This window comes from Cydia amplana, chromosome 9 (assembly GCF_948474715.1).
Source record: "Cydia amplana chromosome 9, ilCydAmpl1.1, whole genome shotgun sequence".
NCBI lineage: Eukaryota > Metazoa > Arthropoda > Insecta > Lepidoptera > Tortricidae > Cydia > Cydia amplana.
The window spans coordinates 12236417-12251471 of NC_086077.1; the positions used below are offsets into that span (position 1 = coordinate 12236417).

The following is a 15055-nucleotide window of genomic DNA, read 5'->3' on the forward strand; positions in this document are numbered from 1 at the left end:
GTGAGCACTCTATGTATTTTTTTCTCTATGCCACTACCTACCATGTTGCCAGTAGTATAATGTTACTATAATATGTATAATGTTAATATGTATATGTATAATGGTACAACTACCCCTGTATTAATCGGGGTAACGCAATAATATTGCCACATTAAAATTATTATTCAACTGCTATTTTTAATGTAAACATAAATAAATCATGACAACCTTAACATACCTAATCAAAACCTTGTTGGAAACAAGAAATCTGTGGAAACAAGCGTGTCTGAAACACTGATATAAAACCAATCTCTACCTGATTCCGTTTTTATAGCTTAGAGATCAACAATGGCGTCTGTTTGTCTGTACTTCCTTTTAGTAAACGCTTTCCATTTGTTTGATTATTCGCTACATTCAGCTTCAAGTGAAAAACGCCACTGTTTCCGATTGACTGGATCGGATTCTTGTTCGTTCGGTTTACTTTACACGACTACAAACAGCTGACTATAATCAGTTGTTTGTAATAGTCGTGTAAACTACGGGTAGATAAAAACAACACCATAATTCTTTTTCTAACAAAACGAACGCATAATGAAAAGGGTAGATACGAGCGAAACTCGTAAATAAAGCAAAAAAAATCACGCTTTCAACGAGCAAATATTTTGTACGAGACAGTTGCAAACTCGCAACACAATGAACAAAGCGTGTTTAAACATTATATACCTATTCGAATTGTGGCTCGCTCGTTACATTAGGTGATTAGGTACCTATTCACATGAGTGCTTTTATAAATTTGTTTAGTACCTACACGTCTTTCGTCTGGAATCGAATTCTCATAGCGCCACTTGCATCATCCACCATCCCACTAACCCGGGGTTAAGCGGTTAAACCGTTAACCCAGTGTCAAATTGTACTGGCAACCATGGTAGCTTCAGGTTTAACCGGTTAACTTCCGCGTTAGTGAATGGTGCAAGTGGCCCTTGACAACTTTTAAAAACCGGACAAGTGCGAGTCGGACTCGCCCACCGAGGGTTCCGTACAAATTGAATTTTTAGTATTTGTTGTTATAGCGGCAACAGAAATACATCATCATAATTTCAAATGTCTAGTCACGTTCATGAGATACATAGGGTCCCGTTTTTACCCTTTGGGTACGGAACCCTAAAAACGTTCTCATACTTAAATTTAGTTAATAGACCATGGTAACATTGGATAAATTTAAATAATATTATATTATAATTTACCTACCTAATACAGTTAAAGAAATATGTAAGCTGTGAGCTATGTATTAAGGCTTGTGGATAAAATCAATCAAACAAAAGCATAATATCGTCATTAAGTGCTACGCCGTAACTTTTCAGGTCGTAATTTATCCCACTAGTCATAGACAATACTTTTGTGCTCATATTTTGTCTAAAATAAATCCTATTTCTGCCAAAACCTTCTAAGGCCCATGAGTTAGGTTAGGTTTATAGAAGACATATTATTAACATTCCTAACACGTTCCAAGTTGAGCAAAAAAGCTGGTAAAGCGCGAGCCGAGGACACGTGCTCTTTCTACCGGCAAAATACGAGATTTGGCCGTTACTGGGTAATTTATGTTATGGCGGAGCCGCGGTACCGTAGCTTGAGTATATCGCGGACAAGGCTGTTATTGTTGTCGCTTCCCGCACTATCGCCTAAGGTCCCAATTTGACTCGATATAGTGACTCAACCATATATAGGTGACGATCGAATTCAGATTGCACCAGCATTACTGCTGGAATATTGCAACATGACAATACTAGCTGCCAACTGCGGCAGTAATGCATTCGGCAGTATTGTCGCGCTACATGTCTACTGCATTACTGCAGGAAATATCAAAAAGGTAATTTTATCGAGAAATCTATAAATATTGTCCTTTTATATACGCATGTCAAGGACCTCCAGACTAACTGGTTCTTCTTTGGCAATGTTTTCGATAACCCTTGCAATAACAGGGCTGCTGAAAAATGCACCCTTCCGGAAATGTATATTTTTCTGGTTTTCAATTTCATTCCTTAGGAAAGATTAATTCGCGCACACAATTGTATAATATAAATATAACGTTACATTTTTCTGGCAGATTGTAATCATTATTTGTAAATTATGAATTTGATAAATGGTTTTTTTTTTACAGAAATGGCGATCCATAAAATGAATCTTCATAAGAAGAGAACATTTTGCAGTGCCTGAAGAACTGCTTGATTGGTGAATTTAAGAAAACGAAAAGACAACATATCCATGATGAGAATCATTATAAGTAAGTAAGGTATTTGTAAAAAGTGACTTTGTTGATTTGACTTATTTTAAATATTGCAGTATTCACCCCTAGATTACATAAAATACCTCTATGTTAACCAGGTGAGTGGACACAAGATGAATATTATGAACAAAGTACTTGGATAGCTTAGCCAACCCACTGTCCCACTGGTTGACACCGGGTTTTTTATTGTATAAAGGAGTTGACCTACCGCCAACTTCATCAGTCATTCGTTCGTCTATGTGCGTCTTATATCAGTTATATCGCTCTATTGTACTGGAGCGGTACAGAGGGCCTACCGCGAACCACGTTCGATGTGATGCCTCCCTGTCACACTTACTTCGTACGTGTACACGTTTACAAGTGCGACAGAGAGGCAATACGTCGAACGTGGTTCGCGGTACGCCTTCAGAGGCAAATCGAACGAAGTAATTAGCGTCTATAGCCCAGGAGGCCAATTCAAACTTACACATGGCTAGAATCCTCATAATAGACAAATTCGGATTACGAACTTCACACACATATTTCAGTTTTCTTCTTCAAGTTGTTTAAAGTCACACGTTAGGCTAACATCGCTCTCAAAATTGCACAAATGTAACAAACAAAACTGTACAAGTTTGATATTCCGTCTAAACAGTTCTCTAAACTTTCTTTCCTCAACAACTCTTCTTGAAGTTTTGTTTGTTGCTCAATTTTCCAGCTTCATGGTCGGATTTTGTAACTCCCCTTGTTTGGATGAAGTTTGCATTTGTTGAAGGTAAAACGGTTATTTGCTTTCCTTATACAGGGCGTCCCACGGCGATGCCACATGGAGGGAAAGTACCTTAAATATCATAGATAGCATATTTTGCTGAAAGAAGACTTCATTTTATTTTTAAAACTTAGTAAAGTTGCATTCATACTTTTTTTTATAAATTTTATGGAAAAAAAATATCGCGTCATTGCAGGAAAAGTACCTTAATTGTTGTAAATGAACATCTTACTGAAAGAAGACATTATTTCAATTTAAAAAAATAAGTTGAATTGCATTTTAAATAATTTCATGTTTAAACCGGGAATCGAACCCACTACACGAGAAAAAAAAAATACCCTGTAGCTTTGTCATAGCGATCGAAAGGCTTCAATGTGAGAATTACTTTTTTGCTAAATAACGAAATAAAAATAAAGGCCATGCATTTTAATATTTTTAATACAAAATTAAATCAATTTATCAAATGCTCAAAATGTTTTCCATCCTGTTCAATACAAAGTCTCACTCTTTTCATTATTTCACTCCCTGTCGATTTTTTAATTATGGTGTGGTGGATATTTAAAATAATACGCCTAAGTTCTGCTTGTAGCTCGTGGACATTTTCATACTGGTTCTTGTTGTGACGTTTAGCGTCGCATTTAGGGTTAGAAAGAGGTAGGAAGGAAATGAAAGTTGGAAAGAGGTAGGAAGGAAATGAAAGTTTAATTTAGAAAAGTTAATTAATATTAGGTATTTAAAATTACAATAAGTTAGCTAGGGCCGTGAGTCCTTATAACTGAGCCGGCAAGAATGGAATAATGAAACAAGTCTTTAATAGGAGGCACTTTCCTGGGACTCTACTTCGCAGGCGGGCAGTTGTAGATGGCTCCGCTGAACAAAGCAGGCATCGCAGTCGCAGGTCCAGAGTATTCTAAGATGGATCCTCAGCTCGGAATGGAAACCTTCCAGATTGTGGAGCATGCGCATAGCGCAACCCGGGGTAGTGCAGGCTAGTGGGTTTTCAGAGTGAACCCCAGACTTGATCCCTAGCAATATTGGTCTTATTAGAATATGCACACAACGGTGACTGCGTCATCCGGCCCGCAAGGAAAGAAATATCAGGAAAGTTAACCTTTTAGCATTTCTTTAGTGTTCACGGATGAAGCAGTCAGGAAAGAACAGATTAGTTAACAGTATAAAAGAATACAACGTAACATTATTCCCATAAGAAACTTAGATTAGAGATTCACAACACTTACCCGATCCGGGGAAATGTACACAGCATAATAAAAACTAACGGCAGTTTGCGATCTATTTTAAATCAAGGTTAGTATTAATTCTACATTAAATATCGAAGGTTATTAGCGAAAATATGTGAGCAATCAATGAATCTACACCATATTTTTCATGTGACAGATTCACAAGATTCCTGAAGGAAATTTTAAAATATAATGTTTTTTTTGCAACCGGCCAGCACAAAGCGCCGAGCGCAAACGAGGTTTTATAGCAAACCGTTACATACCCCCCTTTTTAGGTTAGGATTTTTGCTAAGAAAATCCGCTGCTAAGTCTATTTTACTTAATAGAAATACAAGTTATCAATCAGGCTTCACACACAAAATACCTCTTCATACTTACAACACGCAGACAAACAAGCAATAAACACTATAGAACAGTGTTTTTGCGTCCATACAGACTGAGTATTTTACTTAAGCTAGAATAAAATACTCTCATATAACTATTAATAGATGTTGATTAGTCTAACTCTAAACCTCAGTATTCAAGTTGTTCCCGCATACCATTCTTTTTTATAAAACTTTGTAGAAGTTTTATAACCTAAATATAATAGGCAAAGAGCTCATTAACCAGTAGGGGATAATGGCAAATTAATTTTTTGAACTTTGTAGAAGTTCATTAACCGGTAGGGGTTAATAAAAAATTAATTTGTACCTATTAAGTAATTAGAAAATTCAAAGAATATGATAGCGGTTTAGTTAGTAAGTATAAGTACGAGTTTCATGAGGGTAGTTTTACAGAATTAGACTATAGACGTAGATAGACGTAGAGATAGCAACAAGGGAAGAAATGAATTTTAACACTTTAAGGATGACAGCATAGTCTCTGACTTAGAAAGACTATCCTGCTTGACACCATTTAGATCAATCGCAGGGTCTAAGTGAGATTCTAAAATAACCTCAGGTGGTATGTTTAATTTTACAATCTGGCTTCGGAGATCTTGTACTAAGCCAGCTGATCCACCTCTGAGAACGACCTCGTATTCAAGCTCAGCTTTTTGCAGAGACAAAAATTTAATAGGGTGAGCCATGATTAAGTCACACGAATAGGGTAGGTGTTGCGATTACACAGTAGGTTGAGAAACAGTTTTAGTTTCTTAGTATGTGGTTTTAAAACTTATTAGAATAGTAGAAGCTACAGTAGAAAGATAAAGGCTAGAAGTGGTAACCTTGACAATAATTAACAAAAATATAGAACCACGTACCAAGGAACTGCTCTAAACAAACTTAAACTAAATATGACAATGACAGTACATAAATGACTTAAAAATTAGAATGACAAATGAAGCTACCTACATCAGTGAAAACTAAAAAAAATGCTAAAGACCTGTTTCGGTAGTGCACAGCTCAGTTAAACCTAGTATGGGCGCCAATGTGACGTTTAGCGTCGCAGTTAGGGTTAGAAAGAGGTAGGAAGGAAATGAAAGTTGGAAAGAGGTAGGAAGGAAATGAAAGTTTAATTTAGAAAAGTTAATTAATATTAGGTATTTAAAATTACAATAAGTTAGCTAGGGCCGTGAGTCCTTATAACTGAGCCGGCAAGAATGGAATAATGAAACAAGTCTTTAATAGGAGGCACTTTCCTGGGACTCTACTTCGCAGGCGGGCAGTTGTAGATGGCTCCGCTGAACAAAGCAGGCATCGCAGTCGCAGGTCCAGAGTATTCTAAGATGGATCCTCAGCTCGGAATGGAAACCTTCCAGATTGTGGAGCATGCGCATAGCGCAACCCGGGGTAGTGCAGGCTAGTGGGTTTTCAGAGTGAACCCCAGACTTGATCCCTAGCAATATTGGTCTTATTAGAATATGCACACAACGGTGACTGCGTCATCCGGCCCGCAAGGAAAGAAATATCAGGAAAGTTAACCTTTTAGCATTTCTTTAGTGTTCACGGATGAAGCAGTCAGGAAAGAACAGATTAGTTAACAGTATAAAAGAATACAACGTAACATTATTCCCATAAGAAACTTAGATTAGAGATTCACAACACTTACCCGATCCGGGGAAATGTACACAGCATAATAAAAACTAACGGCAGTTTGCGATCTATTTTAAATCAAGGTTAGTATTAATTCTACATTAAATATCGAAGGTTATTAGCGAAAATATGTGAGCAATCAATGAATCTACACCATATTTTTCATGTGACAGATTCACAAGATTCCTGAAGGAAATTTTAAAATATAATGTTTTTTTTGCAACCGGCCAGCACAAAGCGCCGAGCGCAAACGAGGTTTTATAGCAAACCGTTACATTGTAAACTACATTTTTTACATAACCCCATAAAAAAAAATCTAACGGGGTAAAAAATAATGGTCTTCCTTTTGTTTCCAACACTATGTTATTTGGCAAAAAAATAATTCTCACATTGAAGCCTTTCGATCGGTATGACAAAGCTACAAGGTATTTTTTTTTCTCGTGTAGCGGGTTCGATTCCCGGTTTAACCATGAAATTATTTAAAATGCAATTCAACTTGTTTTTAAAATCGAAATAATGTCTTCTTTCATTAAGATGTTCATTTACAATAATTAAGGTACTTTTCCTCCAATGACGCGATAATTTTTTTTCCATACATTTTTTTTTCAAAAAAAAATAAAAAAGTATGAATGCAACTTTACTAAGTTTTAAAAATAAAATGAAGTCTTCTTTCTGCAAAATATGCTATCTATGATATTTAAGGTACTTTCCCTCCATGTGGCATCGCCGTGGGACGCCCTGTATATACCAATTAATGGTTCGCTACAAATTAGATTTATCTATTTATAGGTGAGTTTGTGTCCACATCCGAATTATAGAGAAGGTGACTAATCCAGAACTAATTTAAGTATAACAAATTAAAATATTTCTTATTACTTTTCCACTAGTGCGCATTGACAATGTGTGTATGTATAGATATATCACGTTTCACAGGTACTTGTAATATCTATAGTGCTTCATTTGAATTTACTTCTATTTATGGCTGAAATGGGCTGAAAGTTCAATTTTGCTAACGTTTCCCGAGTCGCTTAACGTGCAGGCTTCTAAACAAAAACGATATTTTATACAAACGTCGGCGGCGTCTGACATTAAGCTGTTCCAAACGAGGATATAACGATTTCAGTTAACTTCATCCGCGAGGAACTTCGTCGCTGGAAGCGCGTTCAGATTTTTTTTTTAATAATCATGTCTTTACATTCCTCTTCCACCTTTTATAAGTGCTACACAGAGAGAGAGAGGCTCTAGTCTGACTTAAATATCAAACAACATCATGTTGTTTAAATGTAAATAAGCCTTCTGAAGTAATAGTCTACGCGAGTTGCGATCAACCACAATTTGTATTTGCATGTTCTGGCAGTTACATATTGTTTCGCGACAACTCGGAATTTCTTCCAGTAATTAGGGAAGTAGAGAACAGCGTAATTGATTTTGCGCATAAAGACTTTATCATTCTCCAAAACAATTCCTAACCAACCCACTGTGACCACCAAGTTAGATCCACTCCTTCAAAATAAATAGGTAATCCTAGTAGTTCTAGACAAATTCTCTTCGTTATTTATATGAAACTTGGAAGGTTACCCTTTAGAATTAAACCTAAATCATCTTCCTCGCGTTGTCCCGGCATTTTGCCACGGCTCATGGGAGCCTGGGGTCCGCTTGTCAACTAATCCCAGTAATTGGCGTGGGCACTAGTTTTACGAAAGCGACTGCCATCTGACCTTCCAACCCAGAGGGTAAACTAGGTAAACTAGAATTAAACCTAAATATACCTCATTAATTCATAATACCGTATGTAGAGGTTTGCAATAACAATAAGATTTGGTTTTGAGCTCGTGATGTGTAAGAAAATTGCTTGAGATGTCATTTTATTAGGTACGTATTTATTATTTTGTATCGTGTTATACTATAGGCGTTACGGTGTAGCTACGAGATCACTGAAAAATATAAAAACCTATAGTATTATAATATGTAAATTATGTAAGTAGTAGAGTTATTTTAAATTGCATCGTATATGCGTGCAATCTGGAAACATTTTTAAAAGAGTATTTTCTCAATTAAACTGTTGTTTATAACAATTATTATTAACTTAATTTGCTATTGTAAGTTTCCAATATTTAGCAATCCAAAGCAAGCAAGCAAGCAAAGCAAAAGACATTAGCAATCCACAGTTAGGTGGCAACCAAACCAGACCATTATAAACCTTAAAGTAATAATAAAAAAAAAGTTGTTTTTGTTAAATTATTGGTTGTACCAAATGAACTATCCGCACTTGATGAACTTCAAATGAACTTCAACAGTTGAATTGAAAATGACGCGAAATCTGACAGTTGTACATGTCGAATAGGGGCCCTGTTGCTTTCACAGACTTAAATATTGCTTTCATGTAAAATAATATATTTTAACTGGAAATCGGATCGTACATTTTGTGTTGCCTGTTTACGTTAAAAAATATTTTTAAATATAATATATTAAGGTAATAGCGTTGAGTCCCGTAAATCTTCTCAGCATTAGCATGATATTTAATATATGATCAGTATTAAAAAAAACACCACATTCTATTCGTAGGCGGTGCGAGCGCGCGGACAGGGGTGGTAGTGTTGGTGGTGGCGAGCAGCGCCGGCGTGTCCGCACGCGTGGCTGGCAAGGTCGGCGGCTACTCGAACAAGAGCAGTGGTAAGTGAGCTTGTCTGTTCGGACAGGAGTTGTGGTATTGGTGATGGCGAGCAGCGCCGGGCCACCGGCGTGTCGGCGCGCGTGACTGGGTAGTTTGGCAGTCGCCGGTCACTCCGTCAGTCAGATGGGAATAGTCACTCCAATAAGAACAGCGGTAAGTGGGCTAGTCTATTCGGACAGGATAGTGGGTGTTGGTGATAGCGAGCAGCGTCGGCGTGTCGGTGCGCGTGGCCGGCAAGGTCGGCGGCTACTCCAACAAGAGCAGCGGTACGCTCACTAGCTTGTCTGTTGTGTGGAGTGATGGTGTTGGTGGTTGCGAGCAGCACCGGCGTGTCGGCGCGCGCGTTTGAAAAGTTCGGTGGCTAGGTACTCCTACAAAAGCAGTACCTAGTAGCAAGTACGCAGTAGGAACACGTTAATACCAGGCTAAATCAAAATCATGTTTTACAACATGAAACCCCCCATAATATTAGGCACTTTATGCACCTTTTTAGATTTGTAGCAATCGCTATAAATTTAAAAAGGTGCAAAGTGATTTCAAATTCTTTTTTAACTGCATTTTCTCAGAACATGAAGCGCAGCACATACCTACTCAGATTACTCAAGTACGACTTACATTGTGCGATTTCGATGACAAAGAAACTCTTGGCTTCTGTCCCCGGCAGCATAATGTGGGACAACGGAAGAGCGTTCTGCAAAGCGTGCAGCTGACGTGAGTTTTGTTCCAACGCACACTTCATTTACCGTTTCACCCAATGAAAACTATTTTAATTTAGAATCTTCTGCTAGGACAAAATTTTGATCACGTACCTATGTGTTCTATACTGCCTTGTATAATTAACATTATTATACAAGGCAGTATAGAACTTTGGAGACAATTATGAGTAAGTAATTGATTATTTCTCTAAAAAATCGTTACAGTTTTGAGAAGGGATAACTTTAAAAAAAATCAAGTACATATATAGGTAGTTATCTCATAAAGCAACCCCTTCTTATTATATTCCCAAATATTAACCGAAGATGAGCGAAGGAAACCCGACATACTCTACTCTCCCTTATGTGTGGCTCACTGGCTTAGGCTATAACTATAACATTTACTTAGGCGTGCTGAAGCAAATGTATAATCATGATAGTGGAATATGCAAATGATACGCAGGGTAACAGTCATTTAATTATAACAAACTAAATGAAGCAGTCTTGGAGCGACGCCGCTGCTGTGTTTATTTTATTCATATCATGTAGGTGTTTTGAAAATTGTAAAGGAAAATTATCGTAAATAAAATATATATGTATATATCCACGATATTTAAAAATGCTAGTAAAACGTAATGATACTTCGCCGATTTCTATATTATAATAACAATGGTATGTTAGTTTAGTATAGGTACGTATGTAGGTACTGTATGTAGCTTAGGTAAAGTAGGCGCAAGGCAGTCCTTAAAAAATAATGAGCAAGTAATAAGAAACTTTACGAGACAGGAGCCATTAATTGAGTGTCAATCGGAGAGACCCGTGACAACGGAGTAATAAAGAAAAATCTCTTGAAGCTTCAAGTGTCGGATTTCAAAGCTAATATAAAATATAGTGATGTCTTGGCTAAGAGGTTTTTCGTTGTTAGCTATAAGGATTTATTTTTTGTTTAAATGGCTAGAATGGCTTTTTCAAGGATTATCGGACCGCATATTGTCCTATTCGAAGAAGTATTAATTTCGCTAAAGCAATCCATAAAAGACCTTTCTTTTTTAATACCACGTCGGTGGCAAACAAGCATACGGTGTGCCTGATGGTAAAGAGTCACCGTAGCCTATATGGACGCCTGCAACACCTAATAAAAATAAGTTTCAAAACATACCAAGTTTGGGCTTCTCCAGATACAATACCGTTCAACATTTTTTTGTAGAATATACCTCAAATTAATATCCTCATATCTAATCCTAATATCTGGGTGACCGAGCTTCGCTCGGAAAACATATAAAAACTCGAAAATGCGCGTTTACCCAGAGATAAGACCTAGCCAGATCGATTTTTCGCCCCCGAAAACCCCCGTATAGCAAATTTCATCGAAATCGTTAGAGCCGTTTCCGAGATCCCCGAAATATATATATATATAAATAAATAAATAAACAAGAATTGCTCGTTTAAAGGTATTCTTAGATATAATAAAGCAATTTTGAATTTTTTAAATATAATTTAAAAAAATGACTTAAATTTAATGATGTGATTTTTAGAATCGGTTCAGATAGATCCTTTCGTTTAATACTACACACGATAAGCACACGATAGGTTTCTAAACATTTTTTTTATTCCATATAAAAAAAAGATGACGTCATAACTCCTATCCTTTTTAGGGTTCCGTAGCCAAATGGCAAAAAACGGAACCCTTATAGATTCGTCATGTCTGTCTGTCTATCTGTCTGTCTGTCCGTCTGTCCGTCTGTCTGTCCGTCCGTATGTCACAGCCACTTTTCTCCGAAACTATAAGAACTATACTGTTGAAACTTGGTAAGTAGATGTATTCTGTAAACCGCATTAAGATTTTCACACAAAAATAGAAAAAAAACAATAAATTTTCGGGGTTCCCCATACTTCGAACTGAAACTCAAAATTTTTTTTTTCATCAAACCCATACGTGTGGGATATCTATGGATAGGTCTTCAAAAATGATATTGAGGTTTCTAATATCATTTTTTTCTAAACTGAATAGTTTCCGCGAGAGACACTTCCAAAGTGGTAAAATGTGTGTCCCCCCCCCCCCCTGTAACTTCTAAAATAAGAGAATGATAAAACTAAAAAAAATATATGATGTACATTACCATGTAAACTTCCACCGAAAATTGGTTTGAACGAGATCTAGTAAGTAGTTTTTTTTTATACGTCTTAAATCGCCTAAATACGGAACCCTTCATGGGCGAGTCCGACTCGCACTTGGCCGCTTTTTTTTGTTGGTGCTTCGGGTCAAATTTATTCAAAGGTCCTAAAGATCAATCGTACCGATTTTCATACCTTTAACACCATTTGCAGCGTATTTTGGCGAACCACTAGCGCTAATAATATTGGGTTAAATTCTCCTATACACATTATAAATAAGGATAATATTTTGTAATATGCATGATAGGTGGTAGTTATATAAGGTATACCTACCTACTCCTATATACATCGGCCATTAGTGGCTTAATAATGAAGGTTTATTAATTATTGCTTTCCACAATAACACCAAAATTACAACCTCACTTAAAAAGTAATCAAAAAAATTCATGCTTGTTTTTTAAAAACACAAACTTACTTCTAACATAAAACATCAGATGCTAACGAGTTTAAAACGAGACCATTTTTACTCCAAATTTTTCTGGAACAGGCAATAAAGTTTCCCAGATTTGGGTTTGGAGTTAATTAATACCTACAATATGATTCCAAAAAGTTTTTAACAAAAAATTTTTATGAATTTATGAACAGGGTAGGATCTACACCAAAAAGGATAATTCTCATTTTGGGTCCCTAATTCAATTTTAAGTTGGGAGTTAACTTTTCTAATTATAATTAAGTATCATGGTGTAAGTACATTTGTATTTTAATACCCTGATACTATAGTTCGTTTTTTTAGCATTAGAAAGAAGGTAAGCGATCATGACATGTCTTTTAATTGTAAAACGCTTTTTAAAAATCAGTAACTTATACTTATGAAAGCAGAAGAATATAAATGATCGTATTACTTAGATTCATAATTGTTACATATTTGCCGTGACTTATTTTTAAAACATGTTTTTCAATTAAAAGGCACATCAAGATTGTTTACCTTTTTTCTAATGCTAAAAAAACGAACTATAAAACCCAGTTTTGGTTTATTACATATTACATTACCTTCTGGCGGTCTAGCATGAGTTGCGTTCTCGCGCGCGACTCCATACATCTGGCGCGACTTCAAGTATGGACTCGCGCGCGAGAACGCAACTCATGCTAGACCGCCTGGTGATTACAGTGTGTTGAAACACAGTAGCAAATGAAAAAGCACTTTACTCGCGCCGGTGAGCCATCAAACCTTCTTTATATTCGAATTGATTCTAAATATTGAATGCGGTTCCCATTTAGCTCTATTAGCTTCAGAAATACGCACGGATTTCACCGGGAACTTTTTTGTGAATAACTTTTGCCATAAACAAAGTTCTTCAAAGATTCATAAACGGTCCATTATCATTTAAATTTCCTTTACCTTTATCAACATCCGTTATCAAGGCCTTTCCGTAGCTTAAATTCATAAACCGAGGTCACTATTACATTCTGTGCCGACGTACAACTTAATTAATTTTTTGAGATATAATTTAACGTACACTTTATTCATCTACTTCTATCGGAAAAAAAACTCGCGTTTACAAATTCAACGGCGGCGGTACCTACTTTTACGAGCAAAAATTACAATATATAATACCGTAGTAGTACTTACCGAGTTCATTTATATCAGCTGTTGTTATCTGAGGTGTGCAATAAAGAGTTATGTAATTGTATCGTGTGTATAAAGAAAATAATACTATATTAAGAATTAATGCTATGGGTAAATGGGTGTCTATAAATTGACAAAGTATGGAACGGAACACTAAAAGCACGATCGACTCGTGTGCGTTTACATATGTGCTCGACCTTGACCTGGGCCTAAGTAAGTGTAAATGAGGATTCGCTGTGTTGACAGTTTGAGACACAAACCCATCCTCGTCAATATATTTTAAAAGCTATGATGGTGACTTTAATTATGTTTGTTCAGGTAAATCAACAAGTGGCATCAACGAGGGAATCATCTGGATCAGCATAGGCATGGCGATAGCGATAGCCATACTCATAGTCATCGCGCTCTGCTACATTCTCTGCGAGAAGTGCTCTAAGCGGCGCGCGCACCGCGAGCAATCATGACGATACAAGCAGGAGTTCACGCGCCACGCGCTCTCGGACTCCCTCGTCGACTTCGACTTCCCCCACTACACCCTCTACCCCCAGTACTCCCCCGACGGAAAGGAGTACTACTACAACTTCCACCGTTTCTCTTATCTTAGGGACAGCTTTAAACTACCACCTAAGGATTACCCCATCAAGGACGACGAAGTATACATCAATGCGTGATTATAATGTGTAAACGTAGTTTTACGCGTCGCAGAGTCGTAGATAATTTATTTTTGATGGTGTGTCTATGTACCTACGTGTAGACTTAAACGAACGGTTACCGTTAATCAAACAGGGGGCTAATTGGACTCGTTCTTATGACAGTTCCTGAAATTGCAACCATATTCTACTGTCTTGTGAACAGTAACATGAATTATAGTTCCGACAAATTTCATTGCTGAAGGTCATGTCGAAAGACTTGCAATTTCATGAGTCGTCAAAGAAATATCAAATGGCGTCCCGAAGCTATTCGATCAGTTTAATGTGGAAAGGCATGTAAATATAACGTTAAAAGTAGTAAATGTTAGATGTGATCACGAGATGGATTTTAAAGATTGGATTGTACTGTGATAGAGATTAGTACTCGACTATGCTGTTGAAAAGGGTAATCGGCGGCGTAAACGAAAGCCATAAAAAGTTATTAGAGTCACAACGTATTCGCCAGCATTTCAGTAGGTTTTGCATGGGCACCCAAACCAGGTCAACAACAAGAATACATAACTGGTAATCAAACTCTGAGCTCTTTATGAGCAAAAACTACCTGGATTTTAAATGTGAAACTAATAAAAAAGAAAAAATATTGTTTTTTAAGGTACCTAAATGTGAAACTAAAAAAAAGAAAAAAATATTGTTTTATAAGGTACCTACACATTCTAATTTCGTTACCACACTCACATGAAATACTTAAGGATGTAGTGCATAATTATTTTCCATCGTATTTGCACGGAAACGTACGAACGTGTCTTGCTATTTCAGTCTGAACACACAAAAAGTACCTACTGAGGTTAACTGAAGTAGCATGACAAATACCAACGTTTCCGAGAAAATAAGATGGAAAACAATTACCTACTTAGGCGCTACATTTGTACACTGAAATTGAATATTTGAAACAATACTGTGCGGTAACTACTTATTTTCTTCGTTATTACTACAGTCGCATTTAGTGTTGAATTTATAACAATAAGTTCAAGAAACA

At 36.7% G+C, this 15055-nt stretch overlaps 1 protein-coding gene across 2 annotated transcripts; it reads left to right on the forward strand.

Annotated features, from left to right (window-relative positions):
- The first annotated feature begins 2097 nt into the window (after positions 1-2097).
- Positions 2098-13947, forward strand: LOC134650717 (uncharacterized). 2 transcript variants are annotated; one of them, XM_063505650.1, is made up of 3 exons: positions 2098-2260; positions 8827-8934; positions 13688-13947. In XM_063505650.1, the coding sequence occupies exons 1-3, from the start codon at positions 2242-2244 to the stop codon at positions 13831-13833; spliced, it is 273 nt and encodes a 90-aa protein (XP_063361720.1). In that variant the 5' UTR covers positions 2098-2241; the 3' UTR covers positions 13834-13947. The 2 variants fall into 2 exon arrangements, 1 of the variants encoding a protein (XP_063361720.1); XR_010097073.1 differs by lacking the exons at positions 2098-2260; positions 8827-8934 and adding an exon at positions 9108-9201 and having other exon boundaries at positions 13688-13825.
- Positions 13948-15055: the final 1108 nt, after the last annotated feature.